Source organism: Rutidosis leptorrhynchoides, chromosome 2 (genome assembly GCF_046630445.1).
Source record: "Rutidosis leptorrhynchoides isolate AG116_Rl617_1_P2 chromosome 2, CSIRO_AGI_Rlap_v1, whole genome shotgun sequence".
NCBI classification, from domain to species: Eukaryota; Viridiplantae; Streptophyta; class Magnoliopsida; order Asterales; family Asteraceae; genus Rutidosis; species Rutidosis leptorrhynchoides.
Window position 1 is genome coordinate 498,678,102 of NC_092334.1, and position 20,017 is coordinate 498,698,118.

At 32.6% G+C, this 20,017-nt stretch overlaps 1 protein-coding gene across 1 annotated transcript; it reads left to right on the plus strand.

Annotated features, from left to right (window-relative positions):
* The first annotated feature begins 18,541 nt into the window (after positions 1–18,541).
* On the plus strand, positions 18,542–19,672 carry LOC139892718 (NDR1/HIN1-like protein 13). Its single transcript, XM_071875835.1, has one exon. It carries the CDS (start codon positions 18,744–18,746, stop codon positions 19,491–19,493), a length of 750 nt encoding a protein of 249 aa, XP_071731936.1. The 5' UTR covers positions 18,542–18,743; the 3' UTR covers positions 19,494–19,672.
* The last annotated feature ends 345 nt before the right edge of the window (positions 19,673–20,017 follow it).

Genomic DNA, 20,017 nt, shown 5'->3' on the forward strand with positions numbered 1-20,017 from the left:
ATGATGTACTAATTAGGCTTGATCCACCTAAATTCGTCATCAATTGTTTATGTATTGCACAGTACTGATCAATAAAATTTTATATTTTTCTTATACAAAGTGCTGCCTGTGACAAATGTAAAACATTGCATTTATATCCTGCCCACAGAAGGAGAGTATTTTTATACCTCCGATGGCGGAATCTTTTGTGCCAGCCAGCAAAGGCACAAGGGATCGGCTAGAAAACGTTAAAGTTTTACTAGAACACACCGAGGCAAAATACAAAACTCAGATACTTGTCATGACAAACATTATAAAAACTTACTTCACAGAACGAAAGAAGTTTATATTTTATATAAAGGCCAAAAATATTACACAATTCTTCCTCATACACTTTATGACGGAAGGCGTATGGCGGAAAGATTATTTTATAATCACTCTTCAAAGAATACTTCATAACTATTCCTCATTAATTTGGTGACGGAAAGCGTATAACAAACTACAAATGTCCTACTGAATGTTTGAAGGCATAATGTTTGCTAAGTGAATTTTTAATATGTTGCTCATTTAGCTGAATTTAACAATGCAAAACATCCAAAAACGAATTACCTTAAACACTTTTCTGAGTGCTTTGCTCAGTTATACAATGTACAATTGTACATAGCAAATTTATTATATGCTTCAGTGCATCACAGATTTGTTCTAAGCAGGAAACAACAAAATAATTGGAACAAGTATGCAAGGAGACACAACCATTAAAGCAATACATATTTATGGCATTCAAATTATCAACGCTTATTACAAACGGTTGTTCATCAAATAGTTACAAGTTTATGAAAATTCAACATTGAGTACATCCTGAGCAGATGACTCTTCTCTGCTACATACTTCATCATACACATCTATCTTCAGATTAACCAACTTGTCCATTGCTTCATTGACCTTCTCCAGAGTTCCAGGAAGCATCAGATTAGTAATAGCAGCAGGGAGAGTCTGGTTTGGAGCAAGGCGTCTGGTCAATTTATCTGTTACATCAGAAATAGCATGGGTGCGCATAGCATCAACATAATCATTGTAGAGGTCCCCAATAAGCTTGGACCCAAGCACCTTAGCTATCAGACCCGGTATACCCTTCTTAAGCTCAGCAAAGTTACCCTCGCCTTCCTCCGCCCTCCGGAGAAGTTCAGCAGATTTTTCCTTCTCCGCACTCAGCTGCTTCTCCAGCTCACCCACTTTCACCTGCTCCTCCTCAAACTTTTTCTTTTCTGCATCCACCAACATGTCCTTCTCCTCTTGCCGAGCAACAGTGGTATCTTGAGCACTTTTTATCTCAGCTTCTCTAGCCTTCAATATATTCTGAGCATCAGTCAAGGCAAGCTCAGCATCAGCAGCTCTCTTGCGAGCATTTGCACCTTGAGCAATCTCAGTACGGGCAAAGGCAAGTATGGACTCCTGTTGCTTCTGCAGTTGCATCACAGAATCCAGATGGTTGGTCAGCAATACATGAGCTACAGCAGTTGATTCCCTGAGATGCTCAGAGCGGAGAGCGGTGAAATGGGGTTTAAGCTCAGGGATAGCATAACCCTGTAGAAAAAAATTTATGGTTAATTTCAAGTAACTCACATAAATAACTTGCAAGCATATCCATGCAGGAGGTTTTACCATTCATACCTGCAGAAGAGTTGAAAATTCTTTATCCTTAGTAGCAGGGTTCTCAATGATCGCCTGCAACGTCCTCACATGAGCAGGAAGAGATGGCTCTTGAACATTGAAAGATGTGACAGCAGGGTTAGTGGTATTAAGAGGAGGAGAATGATAAGCAGAATCACCTTCCGGCCTTTCTTCATGGAATTCAGATTCCTCAAATGGAGTAAAGTTTGTGTCAGGAGTTTTCAGAATCTTATCTCATTCACCTTCAAGGTTCTCCTCCGGCCTCCGTTCATCACCGTCAGTGGCCTTCCCTTGGCTATCATCAGACTCTGCTAAAATCACTAACAGAAACAAATTAGCATTATGAACAAATATAACAGTTATAAGCAAAGACATGTGCATTATCAAGAAAAAGCAGAATGGACATACTTCTTCTGCGTTTCTGCTGTTGGCTCCCCTCAGTACTTTTTCCCCTTTTGGAGCCTATGCACTTCTTCCTTGTCTTTTTAATTGGAGGAGTGGGGTTTGTTTCACCCGTGATGTCAACCGAGCCTGATGTCTGCTGCTCGGCGGTGGTGGTGTCATCCGCTGTCCGTTCAGTATCTGTATGTTCAGACCCGGACTCAGTGTCAGAACTGTTAACAACGATTTCTTCACCCTTTTCAGTAGCAGCAGCATCAGCAGCAGCCTTAGCCTCCGCTGCAGCCCTCTATGCCTCTAGCTCTTCAGCAGTTTTAGCACGGTCAGTGATCTCCACTTCATCCTCAAGATCGACGGATAAAAGAGCAGAGCGAACCTGCATCTCGAAGTTGGCTGCAAAAATTAAACATGGACAGCAATATAAGCAAACATGGTGAACAATAGATGAGCATTTATATATATATTAGGATGATCATATCATATCCTACCCTGATTCTTCTCACGGAGTACTGGCACAGAAGTGCTTGGCCATTCTTGACTCACTCTACACAGCATAAGAATCCCCTCATACTTCTCGTATGATCTGGGCGGAAGGCGGAGCTCTTTCAAACTATTTACTATCCGCTGCTCTGCGGCAGAAATCTTAACACCCTTTCCTACACCAGCATCAATAGCACCCCATTTCCGGACAACGGAATACTCCTCCGGAATAACAGTCTCATCAACAAAGAAAAACGCACTCTTCCGGTCCTTCAAGTTTGATACTCTATTTGTACCAACAAAATGGGTATTTCGTTTACTATCAATACTAAGCCAACAGTCGCTAATTGTACGAATTCTAAACAAAGAGATAAAAACTTTAATGCGAGGCTTAATATTGCTGGCATTACAGTACATTTCAAAAAAGATAATTTTTTGAAGGCCATGGGGATGCATTTGGCTAAGGTGGGCCTTATAATATCTAAGAAGGCGAAGAAGAAAGTTAGTAGGAGGAATACGGAGGTTGCCGTGAGTAAGTTGTAAGGCGTATAAAGTAATTTTTCCATCAGGAGGATGGTTGGCAGTTTGCCTGTTGGTAGGAAGAACAGGGTTGTATTGATTAAGATGGCGAAATGCAATCTTCAAACCGTCTAAATATTCTCCTGTTAGTGATGACGCCATTGTGCTAACTTTTGGAATGTCAGCAGCATTTGAAGAAGAAGGCTCTGCGTGTTCTTGGCCAGTACTCGGTGCAGAAGCCATGGTAATAAAGTAAAAAGATATCAACAGGAAAGAAATAACAGTAAGATGAAGTGTAACTGACCTTGGAAGACGATAAAACCTTAAAGAGTTGAAGGTTAGAGAAAGCGATGAAGTTTTGGGAGGAAATGTGCTTTTTAGATCTTGGCAAAGGTAAAAAAGTGAAGATAAAAGGGTTATGCCGGTTTATATAGGAGTTTGTTGATGCAATTTTTATGGACACGATTGTGACACGTGTACGGGTACGTTTAAACCTGGGGTACGAAATGACACTTTTTACAGCTGAAGGCGCGTGGAGATTCTCAACCATTTAAAGTTAATCATCACAGAGTCAGTAAAATTCTTCTGCATATGCCTGTAATGTTTTCCCCGATGCAAATGGGCAATGAACAGGCTAGTTTGGCATGCGTTATCAAAAGTTTAACAACTTAATCATTTTTCAAATGCTCAAGTCATTAAACTGGGGGGACTTTGAAATGTCCCGTTCTTATTGATTAAAAACTTTCCATATTAATTGATTTCGTTGAGAGGTTTTGACCTCTATATGAGACATTTTTCAAAGACTGCATTCATTTTAAAACATACCATAACCTTTATTTCATCAATAAAGGTTTAAAAAGCTTTACGTAGATTATCAAATAATGATAATCTAAAATATCCTGTTTACACGCGACCATTACATAATGGTTTACAATACAATTATGTTACAACGAAATAAGTTTCTTGAATGCAGTTTTTACACAATATCATACAAACATGGACTCCAAATTTCGTTCTTATTTAAGTATGCAACAGCGGAAGCTCTTAATAATAACCTGAGAATAAACATGCTTAAAACGTCAACAAAAATGTTGGTGAGTTATAGGTTTAACCTATATATTATCAAATCATAATAATAGACCACAAGATTTCATATTTCAATACACATCCCATACATAGAGATAAAAATCATTCATATGGTGAACACCTGGTAACCGACATTAACAAGATGCATATTTAAGAATATCCCCATCATTCCGGGACACCCTTTGGATATGATATAAATTTCGAAGTACTAAAGCATCCGGTACTTTGGATGGGGTTTGTTAGGCCCAATAGATCTATCTTTAGGATTCGCGTCAATTAGGGTGTCTGTTCCCTAATTCTTAGATTACCAGACTTAATAAAAATGGGCATATTCGATTTCGATAATTCAACCATAGAATGTAGTTTCACGTACTTGTGTCTATTTTGTAAATCATTTATAAAACCTGCATGTATTCTCATCCCAAAAATATTAGATTTTAAAAGTGGGACTATAACTCACTTTCACAGATTTTTTACTTCGTCGCGAAGTAAGACTTGGCCATTGGTCGATTCACGAACCTATAACAAATATGTACATATATATCAAAGTATGTTCAAAATATATTTACAACACTTTTAATACATTTTGATGTTTTAAGTTTATTAAGTCAGCTGTCCTCGTTAGTAACCTACAACTAGTTGTCCAACGTTAGATGTACAGAAAAAAATTGATATATATTATCTTGAATCAATCCACGACCCAGTGTATACACGTCTCAGGCTAGATCACAACTCAAAGTATATATATTTTTGTAATCAACCTCAACTCTGTATAGCTAACTCCCACATTACTGCATATAGAGTGTCTATGGTTGTTCCAAATAATATATACACATGGGTCGATATGATATGTCAAAACATTTGCATACGTGTCTATGGTATCCCAAGATTACATAATATATTAGAATACATGTATAATACAATATAAGTTAGCTAGGATATGATTAATATAGATTTATTACCAATTTTCACGTTGCTACAACAAGAAAAATTATCCAATCTTGTTTTACCCATAACTTCTTCATTTTAAATCCATTTTGAGTGAATAAAATTGCTATGGTTTCATATTGAACTCTATTTTATGAATCTAAACAGAAAAATTATAGTTTTATAGTCGGAAATATAAGTTACAAGTCATTTTTATAAAGGTAGTCATTTCAGTCGAAAGAACGACGTCTAGATGACCATTTTAGAAAACATACTTTCACTTTGAGTTTAACCATGATTTTTGGATATAGTTTCATGTTCATAATAAAAATCATTTTACCAGAAGAACAACTTTTAAATCAAATTTTATCATAGTTTTTAATTAACTAACCCAAAACAGCCCGCGGTGTTACTACGACGGCGTAAATCCGGTTTTACGGTGTTTTTCGTGTTTCCTGGTTTTAAATTATTAAGTTAGCATATCATATAGATATATAACATGTGTTTAGTTGATTTTAAAAGTCAAGTTAGAAGGATTAACTTTTGTTTGCGAACAAGTTTAGAATTAACTAAACTATGTTCTAGTGATTACAAGTTTAAACCTTCGAATAAGATAGCTTTATATGTATGAATCGAATGATGTTATGAACATCATTACTACCTCAAGTTTTCTGGATAAAGCTACTAGAAATGAGAAAAATGAATCTAGCTTCAAAGGATCCTTGGATGGCTTGAAAGTTCTTGAAGCAGAATCATGACACGAAAACAGTTCAAGTAAGATTTTCACTCGAAATAAGATTGTTATAGTTATAGAAATTGAATCAAAGTTTGAATATGGGTATTACTTTGTATTAGAAAGATATCTTACTGTAAATAAGAAAGATTTCTTGAGGTTGGATGATCACTCTACAAGATTGGAAGTAAGCTAGCAAACTTGGAAGTATTCTTGATTTTATGAAACTAGAACTTGTAGAATTTATGAAGAACACTTAGAACTTGAAGATAGAACTTGAGAGAGATCAATTAGAAGAAAAAAATTGAAGAATGAAAGTGTTTGTAGGTGTTTTTGGTCGTTGGTGTATGGATTAGATATAAAGGATATGTAATTTTGTTTTCATGTAAATAAGTAATGAATGATTACTCATATTTTTGTAATTTTATGAGATATTTCATGCTAGTTGCCAAATGATGGTTCCCACATATGTTTGGTGACTCACATGGGCTGCTAAGAGCTGATCATTGGAGTGTATATACCAATAGTACATACATCTAAAAGCTGTGTATTGTACGAGTACGAATACGGGTGCATACGAGTAGAATTGTTGATGAAACTGAACGAGGATGTAATTGTAAGCATTTTTGTTAAGTAGAAGTATTTTGATAAGTGTCTTGAAGTCTTTCAAAAGTGTATTAATACATATTAAAACACTACATGTATATACATTTTAACTGAGTCGTTAAGTCATCGTTAGTCGTTACATGTAAGTGTTGTTTTGAAACCTTTAGGTTAACGATCTTGTTAAATGTTGTTAACCCAATGTTTATAATATCAAATGAGATTTTAAATTATTATATTGTCATGATATTATGATGTACGAATATCTCTTAATATGATATATATACATTAAATGTCATTACAACGATAATCGTTACATATATGTCTCGTTTCAAAATCATTAAGTTAGTAGTCTTGTTTTTACATATGTAGTTCATTATTAATATACTTAATGATATGTTTACTTATCATAATATCATGTTAACTATATATATAACCATATATATGTCATCATATAGTTTTTACAAGTTTTAACGTTCGTGAATCACCTGTCAACTTGAGTGGTCAATTGTCTATATGAAACCTATTTCAATTAATCAAGTCTTAACAAGTTTGATTGCTTAATATGTTGGAAACACTTAATCATGTAAATAACAATTTCATTTAATATATATATAAACATGGAAAAGTTCAGGTCACTACAGACTTAATGGTGTATACTATCGTATACACGCATAAAAGGCATAATGGTTGCATAAAAGTAGCATCAGGAAGACTGGAAACAATAGTTTTGTGGAATTATCCATCCAGCGTTCTCCGTTGTACAGGCTGCTCCGCCATGCCTAAGCCCTAAAGGCCGCCTAGCGCATAAGCCCTGAACGGAGAGCGCCCTATTCAGCATAAATTTCGGATCATGAATAACAGAACGTATCATCACCTGACACGTGTCCCCGAACAATCCAGTGGATCCGACACTATAAATAGACCCCTTGGGTCGTCATTTTACAGGGTTCAGACATTCTGATAAATTTGAGAGAAGAGACTTCATCTCTCTCTCTCTAGCACTTTCTCTCATTAGAAGTCATCCGGCTAGCACTTTTACGCTCTACGGATGACCCGAAAATTTCTGACCAAATTTAAACCTAATCTTTGTATGATTAACGTTTCCGACACAATAAGCAAAGTATGTCAAGTTGAATCTCAAAATTTTAAACTATTCAAATACCCTTCGGTTGTTCTCGACGATTCGCGAACCATTATATGTAAATAGATACATATATATACTATAACTTGAAAGCGTAACAAAGTATTAATTGTATGATATTGTGCATTAAACTTATTGGTTTATATATCTATTTGAATATATATGATAAGTTGGAATATTAATTGTATGAATAACTTGCGACGTATATTTAAAACGTGTTTATGAATGTTGAAAATATATATTAACTTGGTCATAAAACGATTTGTTATTTTATATATTAACAAATAGCGAGACAATGATTTATAAAAGTAAATGACCAAAACATTCGAAAGTTTAAGATACACTTTGAATGATATAGTTTATTGATAATTTAAGACTATATTTTGACAAAGGTACGAGTCACGAAACGTAAAGTGCGAGTTTTCTAAGCGTAGAAAAATGCGTTTGAGAAACCGGAACCGGGACATGAGTCGAGTGATAACGTACGAGTCATCTGAACAAAAATTACAAATCAGCTGTGCACGTGAATATAATATAATATATAATTAATTATATAAATTAAATATATTATATATATTATATAAAATTATGTCGACGAACAAAGAAACAAAAGATGGTGAGCTGTCTTCAGAGGCCATGCGATCGCATGGCTATAGGCCTGTGAACCCATGCGATCGCATGGGGACCAGGTTCAGCAAAGGTCCTATAAATTCAAACGAATTCAGTCGATCACACACACATCCATCTATATCGTACTCCCTCTGTAATTATTATTATTATTATTATTATTATTATTATTATTATTATTATTATTATTATTATTATTATTATTATTAAAGATTATTATTATTAATCTTATGATATTAATATTAGTAATAACTATTTTACATAAAATACTACGACGAGGTTATGTCCAAATGATTTCAAAACGGGTTTTTCGAGTGGGATAGAGCTAAGGAAATTATGGGTTATAGCTCTGGAGGTTATGGGTATTGTTCGGGAGTATTGCTTGTGAGTCAAACTAATGTTTATCATCTCCGTTGCGTCTACGTATTTTCCTGCAATATTGAATCACAATATTGATATGTAAGCATTCATATCTTATCTTTTATATATTAATAGTGTATACATGTCTAGTGCTCAAGTATATATGTTTATGCATGCTTGTATGCTAAATTTCGTCGTTAAACAGTTTATGATGAATCACGAATTAAATACATATATTACTGATAAAAGGTATATGATATGCATGTTTTTGAAAAGCTGGCGAAAAATCAAGAACTTTTCATTTAGATATCGTATGATTTCGATGAACGAATTAAAAGATATGATCAACTGAATTATGATTGACGTTAATCGAAATTGCTTTTGAATCTGCAATTAATATTTAAACAACTTGTTTATAAGATTGATAAATTGAATTTTTAAATATTACCAGCGGAGTAAATAAATTCTTATATAAGGCACGTCTCGTTTTGTTGAACAATTGTCAAAATTGATTGTTTTATCATATTTTAAAGCCTTATAGAAACTATAGTTTAATTTTATAAGAATTGGGAAACTGTGTGAAATGTTAAAATGTTTCGATTGCCCTGATCATTCAACTATAGTATTGAGTCAGATTGACTTTTTGAAACGACTTTTGATAACTTTTGTATGTCGATCTCGAGCATTAGGATTGTGATACACTATGACCAGACCTAGCTAGATAGACATTTATTGACCAACATATGTTTTCTAGGTTGAGATCTATGGTTATTTGGTATTCCGAGTTTCGATCACATTTCGGTGAACGACTTTATGTGCTGCTAAGGTGAGTTTCATTTGCTCCCTTTTTAATTGCTTTTGCAATCTATATTTTTGGGCTGAGAATACATGCACTTTATTTTAAACGCAATGGATACAAGTACATACTAAATTCTACACCGAGTTTGAACCGAAAATCCCTTAGCTTTGGTAACTAGTAACTGCCGGTTATAAGAACTGGTGGGCGCGAGTAGTTATATATGGATCCATAGGGCTTGACATCCTCGTCTGTTCCAGGTATAGAAACCCTAGCCTGAACTATAAAACAGACGTATACTATTTGAGTTTAGTACACGTTGGATTGCGTGTATTGTACATGTTGGTTGCATGTATGTTAAAATAGGGGTACTTATTATAACGTTAAAGTTTAGTTACGAGGGTGTCAATTTTGTAGAATATTTTGATAAACGTTTCTGGATGAAACAACTGAAATCTTGTGATCCACCTTTATATACAGATTATGCGATATATTAAAACTATGAACTCACCAACCTTTGTGTTGACGCTTGTTAGCATGTTTATTCTCAGGTTTCCTAGAAGTCTTCCGCTGTTTGCTTATATGTTAGACAAGCTTTGTGCATGGAGTCATACATGCTTTATTCAAGAAAACGTTGCATTCACAAAACCATCATCATGTATCTATTTTGACTGCATCGTCAACGGAAGTATTATTGTAAACTATTATTTACGGTGATTGTCTATATGTAAAAATCATAAGATGTCGAAAACCTTGGATTTAAATATTCATTATGGTATACCTTTTCAAGAGAATGCAATGTTTATAAAACGTATCATATAGAGGTCAAATACCTCGCAATGAAATCGATGAATGACGTATTCGTCCATATGAATTTGAAGCGATCGTCACACCAGTCCCAAACTCAATCGTTGTTGACAAAACGAGACCCCAAAGAACAGTTTATTTCACGTTTAAAATGATAAAGCCTCGGGTGTCAAACGAGGCTAAAATGGTGTTCCATTTGATCATGATTAGATTACGCGAGTCTTATTTATTACCCCTGAAAAAATAGATCAAATGTTCTCTAAAGATTTAAGAATTCTCTTGTAGGATATGAAAGTGTCACCCCCAAGAAAACAAATTCGCGAAGACGCCAAAAAAAAACAGTAGTACGGTATTATTGAAATGTATGTGGTATTTTAAGCACCTTATAAATTTTTAATGTATAAAAATAAGTGTTTACTTTTTATCAACTTTCCCCTCCACTAGAAAAAACAAATACTCCATAATAAATATTAATAAGAGTTTTCTAATAATAGCTCTGAGAGCTATCTTTAAGAAAAAAAATTGTGCACCAAAATTTGTACAAAATATTTAGTAAGTTAGTTATTTTTATGTTAGTGGTGTAGTTATTAGAATGATACAAATATGTAAATCGTGTCTTAAAATCCTAAGATTAGCCCTTAGAGTTATGTTAGAAATTTTCATATCAATATTACACTAATACTCCATCCATCTAAAAAAACAAAAAACAGTCATGTTTGACTTTTTATTGGATTTAAAATATAGTAATAAATTGTCTAATTTGTCATTCATTTAATGTGGTTATAAAAAAGTAACTAATAAATTAATTCATATATTTAAAAATAAATTTCCAAATTAAAAGGTACATAATTGCAATTTTAAAGGTATTTAATGATTATTGTTGGGAAGTTATCCCACATCGGTCATGAGACAAAAACAAATGTATGCATTTAAGTGTTAGGGGAAGTCCCTCTATCACCAATTGGTTTTAGAAAAGGATGGACTCTTGAACTTATATGTTGTACATCTTGTTAGACTATACGATTTATTAATTCTGTCATGGTATCAGAGCTCAGGTAAACGGTATTACAAAGCGAGTCCGAGTCAGGTCCCCATGTGTGTACCGCCGTCGCTACAAAGAGATTGAGTCAGACCTTCTTCTTGCCGCCATCTCTACAACCGTTCCATGCCTCGATGTGAGGGCGCGTGTTGGGAAGTTATCCCACATCGGCCATGAGACAAAAACAAATGTATGCATTTAAGTGTAAGGGGAAGTCCCTCTATCACCAATTGGTTTTAGAAAAGGATGGACTCTTGGACTTATATGTTGTACATCTTGTTAGACTATACGATTTATTAATTCTGTCAATTATGTATAGAAATAGACAATAATTTTAGGACAAACAAAAATAAAAAAATGAACAAGTTTTTTTGGATGGAGGGAGTAGTGTAGATAGAAAAAAAAATTATATATATATATATATATATATATATATATATATATATATATATATATATATATATATATATATATATATATATATATATATATATATATAGTGGTAGGATCAAGAGGGAAGGAACCATTCGGGGGGAAGCGGGAGGAAGCAAAAACTTTTTTTTTTTCGTTTTTTGAAAAAAATTTGTTCACGAACATTATAGATGAGATGAAAATATGAACATTTAGTAGAGACACTTTGTGATAAATGTTTTTATTTTGGCGAGAAAACGCTCGAAGAAGTAATATATAACAATTATCGTGTTTTTCGAGCGTATTTTGAGGTTTTAGCTATTTGGGTTTAGATATTAGGGTTTAGATATTAGGGTTTATAGGGTTTAGATATTAGGGTTTAGAAATTTAGGGTTTAGGGTTTAGATTTAGGGTTTAGATTTAGGATTTAGATTGAGTTTTTAACATGAACGGTTTAGAGTTTAGGGTTTAGGGTTTGGTGTTTTGGGTTTATGGAATAAACCCAAAACACCAAACCCTAAACCCTAAACCCTAAACTCTAAATCGGGCTAAATTTTACTTCACAAAACATGAAAAAAAAAACGTTCATATTCTTCACGAACAATATTATCTTGAATGTTATTTTTGTCGATCGTTTTCCCGCCTAAATAATAACATTCATCGAAGTGTCTCTTCTAAATGTTCATATTTTCGTGTGATCTTGATGCCGGAAAAAAAAATTAAAAAAACCGAAAAAAAAGATTTTGCTTCCCCCCGTTTCCCCCCGATTGGTTACTTCCCCATTGATCCTGCCCCTATATATATATATATATATATATATATATATATATATATATATATATATATATATATATATATATATATATATATATATATATATATATATATATATATATATATATATATATATATAATGGATGGATTCACATTTGAAACCATTTTAGCACTGCTAGTGGAAGTGTTGGCTAGGTTTGAATATCATTTTATTGATTGTATTTGCTAGTCTTCGAAATGAACGTTATTATATTTTTTCAAAAAAAAAATAAAAAATTAAGAAAAGAAAAAAAACAACAGAATCCTTACTCGAATACTTTTGATTATATTAATTGGTTCCCGACCAGTTGACATGCCTAAATAGATGGGCCGATCAAATGCCGTGGATAAGGGTGATCATTCGTACACCACCATGTTTTAGCCATACACTATCAATTGTGTTTTAAAGTATTGTACTGTACAACACTACAATGCATATTTGATGGTGTATGGCTAAAAATGTTGGTGTACGAATCACCTCCCGGTGAATAACTTGGGTCATACAACTATCTTTTTATAAAGTCAGTCCAATACATATATTTGTGGCCAATATGTATCTATAGATCTATAGATTCTATTAAAATACAAAACTTGTAATGTCATAAATAAAGGATTTTTCTTGACACAAATAAATTAAAAAAAAATTCTAGACAAGGTGAATGATGTCATCAAATATAATAATTAAATACATATATTAAAAAAAAAAAAAAAAAAGACGGCTCCTCCCGCTCAAATGGAAAAAAAAAAAAAAAAAAAAAAAAAAAACCTAGAAAACATCCACAACAAAACACATAATTTTTATACATGAGAGCAGATACAAGATATCAGGCATGCTCTTTGAAAACATATACTGATGCTCCTTGAAAAAGCCTCTTTCTCTTGAATATCACGCATGCTCCTTGATTTCTCTGCACTTTCTCACTTATCCTTTCAATTCATTAATCGTATCATCTTCTATTCTTCTTTCTTTAGCCATGACACCCAATTAATTTCAAAATCATAAATGACACAATTTAATCTAACACAATTAATTTCAATCAGAAGACGAGATCGAAAGGTGATCGGAGGTTCATTTTGATTTGATGATTTATGTTAGTCAAAATCTGTTTCTCAAAATCAAAGACAAACAGAAGGTGAAGCCAAGATTTTGCGCAAAATGGCTGACGAAATCTGACCTGAGTAGTCAATTTTGTTGACGAACAGAAGGTGAAGCCGAGAGAAAGGTAGGTGGATGATGGTACTTACAGTGAATCGATGTCGGATGTTTCTGTAATAGTCAATTTTGTTGTTATCGTCAAGTAATTTTATTTAGGATTTTGGTCCCAAACTTGGTTTTTCATACATCTTCTTTAATTTTTCAACTTGCAGGTCTTTGGAGTTTTATACATTTACATTTACAACGTATCGATTCATCAGGTGAGTTCCGATTTTGGCTCATTCAGGTTTGTATCTGTTCGATTTCTTATGTTAACGTTTTGGAAAGGTAATCTTAGTTTATTTATTTCGTTTTTCTTATTTTTTAGTTTTTTTGTATATATAAGCATATGTCAATGGTTATTCATGTTTAGATAGCTAATATTTCCAGTTAGAAATATAACTATCATTCATTCGACTTATATATTTGGTTGCCAGCAGGTTAGTTATGTTGTTTATCGTAAACTAAGCTCACTCGAACAAATCCTTTAATATTCAAAACTAACGAACATGGATTTAATATTGGGGCTACCAAGTTGATACTTTTAGAAAAGAGATATTTATTGTAATACATGTCTCTTAAACGTTATCGGGTTTGTTTTAAACTGATTTGAATGTGTTATAATAAAGTAATGCAAATTGATTGAACTAGTATTATTGATTTGGTGGCAAACCTTTATCCATGTTCTAAAGTTTGCTTTTATGAGTGTGTTAGGTGTACTAGCTTTACTAGTGTGCCTAGTTGGTGTCTTGATCATTATGTTTGTGTTTCATCTTGTATTTAAAAAGGTTAATTGTAACCATTTAAATTAATCCAATATACACAATCAGTTTGCACGCATATTTGCTCATATTTTGTTATTTACTTAACTTTCATTAATAGCAAGTCTATTAATTATCACATGGTATCTAGAGTCGGGTTAGGCGATTGCTTCTTGGTTTAAGAGCATTTTTCTTTGTGTTCTTATACTCAAAGAAGGTTGAAGAAAATCATTGTTCTTGCTAGCAATAATGGAGGTCGCATATGGAAATGGTGGAAGCATGAAATTGGAGATGGAGAAATTTGTTGGTGATTACAAGTTTTGGTGTATGTGTATGGAGGTGTATTATCAAGGTCAAGAATTGTGGAAATTTGTTGCCATGATCGGTGCAACAATTTCTATGAATGTCCCGGAGCAAGTTGAATCACGAAGGAAATGGATGATCAAGTGTCGGAATGGTCTCTTTGTGTTGGTGACGTCAATTAGCAAAGAGTGTGTTGATCATGTTCGTTATGAAGGCTCATCAAGGGAGGTTTGAGAAGTTCACAAGAATTTGTATCATTCAAAAGTCACAAAAACAAATGTGACTTAAATAAGCAATGATAGGAATTTTGCATTAAGGGGGAGTGTTACAATAAAGTAATGCAAAATGATTGAACTAGTATTATTGATTTGGTGGCAAACCTTTATCCATGTTCTAAGGTTTGCTTTTATGAGTGTGTTAGGTGTACTAGCTTTACTAGTGTGCCTAGTTGGTGTCTTGATCATTATGTTTGTGTTTCATCTTGTATTTAAGCAAGACTACTTGTAACCATTTATGTACCTTTGATTGATTACACATTACACATTACACATTACATTTTAAGGTTACATCTTATCATGTCATTTCCTACACTTTTCAATTATAGCAAATAGCTTTTTCTACAGAATGATTATTTTATTTTGGTCATATAGGTTTATTGTATGTTGTTCGTTTTCATATTAGATCGGTTGGCTTAAGCTTTAACCTTTAACGATGGTTTTGTTTTTATGCGGCTTATATCTTAAATATCTGTATTCTCATAACAGCTAAAATTACTTCAACGGGTAAATATCAACTTAATTGCAATGATGCTATGCTTTTTTTTTTTAAAAGCAATAATATTTTATATTGATCACTAAATGTACAATGAAACATACACGAAGACACGAAAGATTACAAAAAGACAATGTTTGCAAGAAGGCAAACCCCTAAAAATGCTACATATTGAGATATATGTTAGGACTACTCAACCAAGTATGCCAATCGATGCTATGCTTTAAACCATGAATTTGTAACTTCATGTTATACCTTTTCCCTTAACACAAGTTTAAAAATTGGTACACATTTTGAAAAGGAGAGTAGCAAGTGTATAACACTCTTGATTTTATCAAGCATATTATGACCAGAGGAGTGAATCACAAGTAATATACTTAATCATCTAATTTAACCTTTAATATGCTTTTTATGCGCCATTAATATCCCTTGGCTTTTCATATTTTTATATTTCTTCCTTTTTTATAATATTTGGCACATTTTTTTTTTTTTTTTATCGACAATGGGTAAACAAGCTGATATCCACCATCATTCTTATTGATCCTCATCATTGTGCATTATTTATTTGTACAGCATAACTGTGTAATTTACATTGATTTGAATCTATAAAAAATGATGGTGGTAATATATTTACTCTTTCATCAAGGGGATTACCAAGTGTACGGATTGATTCTTTTAGCTTTATGAACAATACATGGTTGTGTTGTGGGTTCATAGAGTGCCATGTTTTTAATCTATTTTAATCAAAGAAAAATTTACCATTTGATGACTTGAGGGAGTAACACTTTCAGGAACGGAACAACCAACGTCTGGCATGTTCCTCTCTACTGTTGTATATGATCGAAGCCACACATATTGGAACCTTCAGCCTAAATTGATGTTTATTGGTCGCATTTTTTCGACATCTACTTAAACATGTGTCACATGTTAACAAACGGAGCTATGTGAGGGCAGTAGGGGGCCTTGGCCACCTCAACAAAAATAAAATTTATAGTCCTTTGAGTTACGAGTTTCTGAGCTTTTGAATAAACTAAATCGGAGTCCGTATAAAGAAGTTGATCTAAAAGTTGGTAGCTCGCAGATTCAATGAGGCTTTACCATTTTTGTCATATCTTTTTTATACGAACTTCGATTTAGTTGATCAAAAAGTCAAAATGTTGGTAACTCAAAAGAGCTTTTATATTCATACATTCCTAATCATATATTTTTATGAAAGAACTAATTAAATATAATAGTGATCATGACCCCTCAATGAACAAGTTCTATGTTGATCACGGTTTGATATGTTTGATGTCAAAATCAATTAAGAAACTATAAAAAAATGTCACATGTTTTAATTTTCACCATACTATAAATATGTAAATATGTAAATACCATTGGATCAACTGATTTAAGGTGTTTGCTTTGATATATCAATTCGTACGTCTTGTGCGAATAAAAATATGTGTTCAAAGGTAATTTACAAAATATTTTTATAAATTTCATTCAAGTCCATATCCATACAACGTCAGAATAAAAATATGTGTTCAAAGGTAATTTACAAAATATTTTTATAAATTTCATTCAAGTCCATATCCATACAACGTCAGCGATTGGTAACATTTTACGAATATAATGATCTGAAAAAATTAACCAACTTGAGTATTAACAAAGGAATGTAAATACGGAGTATATTACTGCGTATATCATACCATCTATCTATAGTTTCTATTAAAATCCTACAATAATAATGTCATTATTAGACTAATTTCTTTGTTAAGAAATAAATAAAAAGAAAAAGAAAAAAATCTAGATCTCTTAAATGATGTCATTAATCCTAAGTATTTTATAATTAAAAATTTTTTTTTACTTATAGTAACTAATTACTTAATAGCTTAAATAAATTATTACTCCGTAATTTTCTAAGTATTTTATAATTAAAAAAAAAGTTTACTTATAGTAACTAATTACTTAATAACTTAAATAAATTATTACTCCGTAATTTTCTGTTTCAGATATGTAAAACTCTAAAATGATAATGTCATCATTTAACTAATTACCCTTTAATTTTCATAATGTTGATGTCATTATTTTATATTAATATTAATTCTAATTAAAAAAAATAAAAACAAATATAAATCTCTAAAATGATTATGTTATCTTTTCACTAATTACACTTTAATTTTCATAATGATGATGTTTTTATTTTATATTAAAATTAATTCTAATTAAAAAGGATACAAAATAAAAATAAATAAATGCCGATAATATATGAATGCCGATTTGAAAGGAAAAATAACTAATAAAATATCATTTAATATTTAATACGGTATTATTGTTTTATAAATATATACCTCGGAGCATCTCCACCATATATTATCAGAACTATTTTTCTCAATATGTACAAACTTTTACAACTATTTTTCTCGATCTTCACCATATTATCCAATAACCTTTTGTTTTCAAAAAACAGGTACAAACCTTCATGTCATTGTTAATGATTTTTTCAAAGAATTATTCTTTTTTATGCGGTGTTTGATGATGAAATTTATCACACCTTGAATATTTTATTATTGTATGTTTGTTAAAGAACAAGAATCTGAAAATCGATAACATACGTCATATCATATTGTGACTATTTAAAATGAAGGTGTATAGTATGATAGAAGAATTCAAAAATAATCATGATTTTTGCGGGTTGAACCAGGTATTTTCAATCCCTCTTTTAATGTTAAATAAGTACCATTTATGACAAGGAAAATAGTAATTGTAATGAAAATTAGAGAAATGTGGTGGGAGAATGAATGTAGTTCATTTATTCTGACGAGGTTAACAATGACAAGTTTATTAGTCGAAATCTATGATCCCACGGTCATTAAATTAAATGACTTTAGCATTTATATTCATTTAATATTTACAATATATCATTATACTGTTTCGTTTAAACAAACTCGTAGTTTTACGGGTCATTTCACTGGTACTTACTATTTTACTAATTATTAATTAGGGTTTAATCTTGTGATCTTATGTCAGTCAACTCCTTTATAATATCATCACCATTAATATTTAATTGTTAAAAATACTAATGTGAAAAGATAAAAAGGAATTTGATGTATTCTCTCTAACACCGAAAATAGCCTTGCACCACCTATAGATATAGACTTTCTATCTCTATCTTCATCTCTCTTTTCTCTCACTTTCAGTTTCAGATGCCACCGTCACTATACAAAATTCGCATATATTTACAGCGAAATCTCATCTAACATCTTCTTTTATTAACCAATTAAAATTAAATTAAATTCACACACAACTCACAATATCATCAAAACACTTTCTATCAATGGCGGAAAAAATATATCCTGCTTCAAAACCCTCCGCTGGTCCCACTCCCGCCGCCGGAAATCCTTCGTTTCCAGCCGGAAAAGCACAGCTCTACAACCACACTCGTCCGGTCTACCGTCCACAACCTCGCCGGAGCCGCCGTAGCTGCTGCTGTTCGTTATGTCTCTGGCTCACATGTATTTTAATTATTCTGATTCTGCTCGTCGCCCTGGCCAGTGGCGTTGTGTACGTCCTCTACCGTCCACACCGGCCGACGTTTGCTGTCGCGTCTCTCCACGTAACTCAGTTTAATCTGACGTCATCGAATAAACTAACGACGAATTTCAATTTCACTATAAGTGCACGAAACCCTAACAAGAAGATTACGTTCGATTACGATCCGGTTTCCGTTAGTTTTAATTCTAACGGCGTTGACGTCGGTGACGGAAAGATAACGGCGTTTACGATGCCGAAGAAAAATACGACGATGTTACGAACGGTTACATCGGTTAATGGAGTTAGTGTTGATGATAACAGTCAATTGAAATCAGATCTGAAGAGTAAAAAGAGTTTACAATTGAAAATTCAACTTGATACGAAAGTCAAAGTCAAAATCGGAAGTATTAAGACGAAGAGATTACCTATTAGAGTTACGTGTGATGGAATTAGGGCACCGCTACCGACCGGAAAAACGGCGACGATGGCGACGGTTTCCGATGCGAAATGTAAAGTGGATCTACGAATTAAGATTTGGAAATGGACGATATGAACGTGGTGAAATAAAAGTGTGAGTACGTGAATTTGATTTTTTTTAGTTATTTTTCGATTATAATTACAGTACAAAACTATTTTTGTTTCAAATTATTGTGGTTTTTAATAGTTGATCATGACAACGGAACACCTTACAAGTTTGATTTTTTGAATATGATATGGTTGATTCGTAATTGAGAATGATGATTTTGCTATTAATCTATTTATTTATTATTTATTTGTTCGTATTAAGTTATCATCGATATCTTTTAGTTAGTTATTAAATATTACTAGCTGCATTGCCCGTGCGTTGCACGAATATGGTAAGCGTTGTTGCATCGCACTTGTAATGTTGGTACGTGAAGCGATTTATGTCGACGGTTAACAATACGAATCTGGAATATTTGAATATAAACATACGTAAATCAATTTGTGTCGTCTATTGAATATATATATATATATATATATATATATATATATATATATATATATATATATACTTAGATTTAATAGCCCGTGCGTTGCACGGAAATTCTTAAAATA

Excerpts from the sequence above, each read along its gene's own strand:
- LOC139892718 (XM_071875835.1), top strand. The coding sequence starts at position 18,744 with ATGGCGGAAAAAATATATCCTGCTTCAAAACCCTCCGCTGGTCCCACT.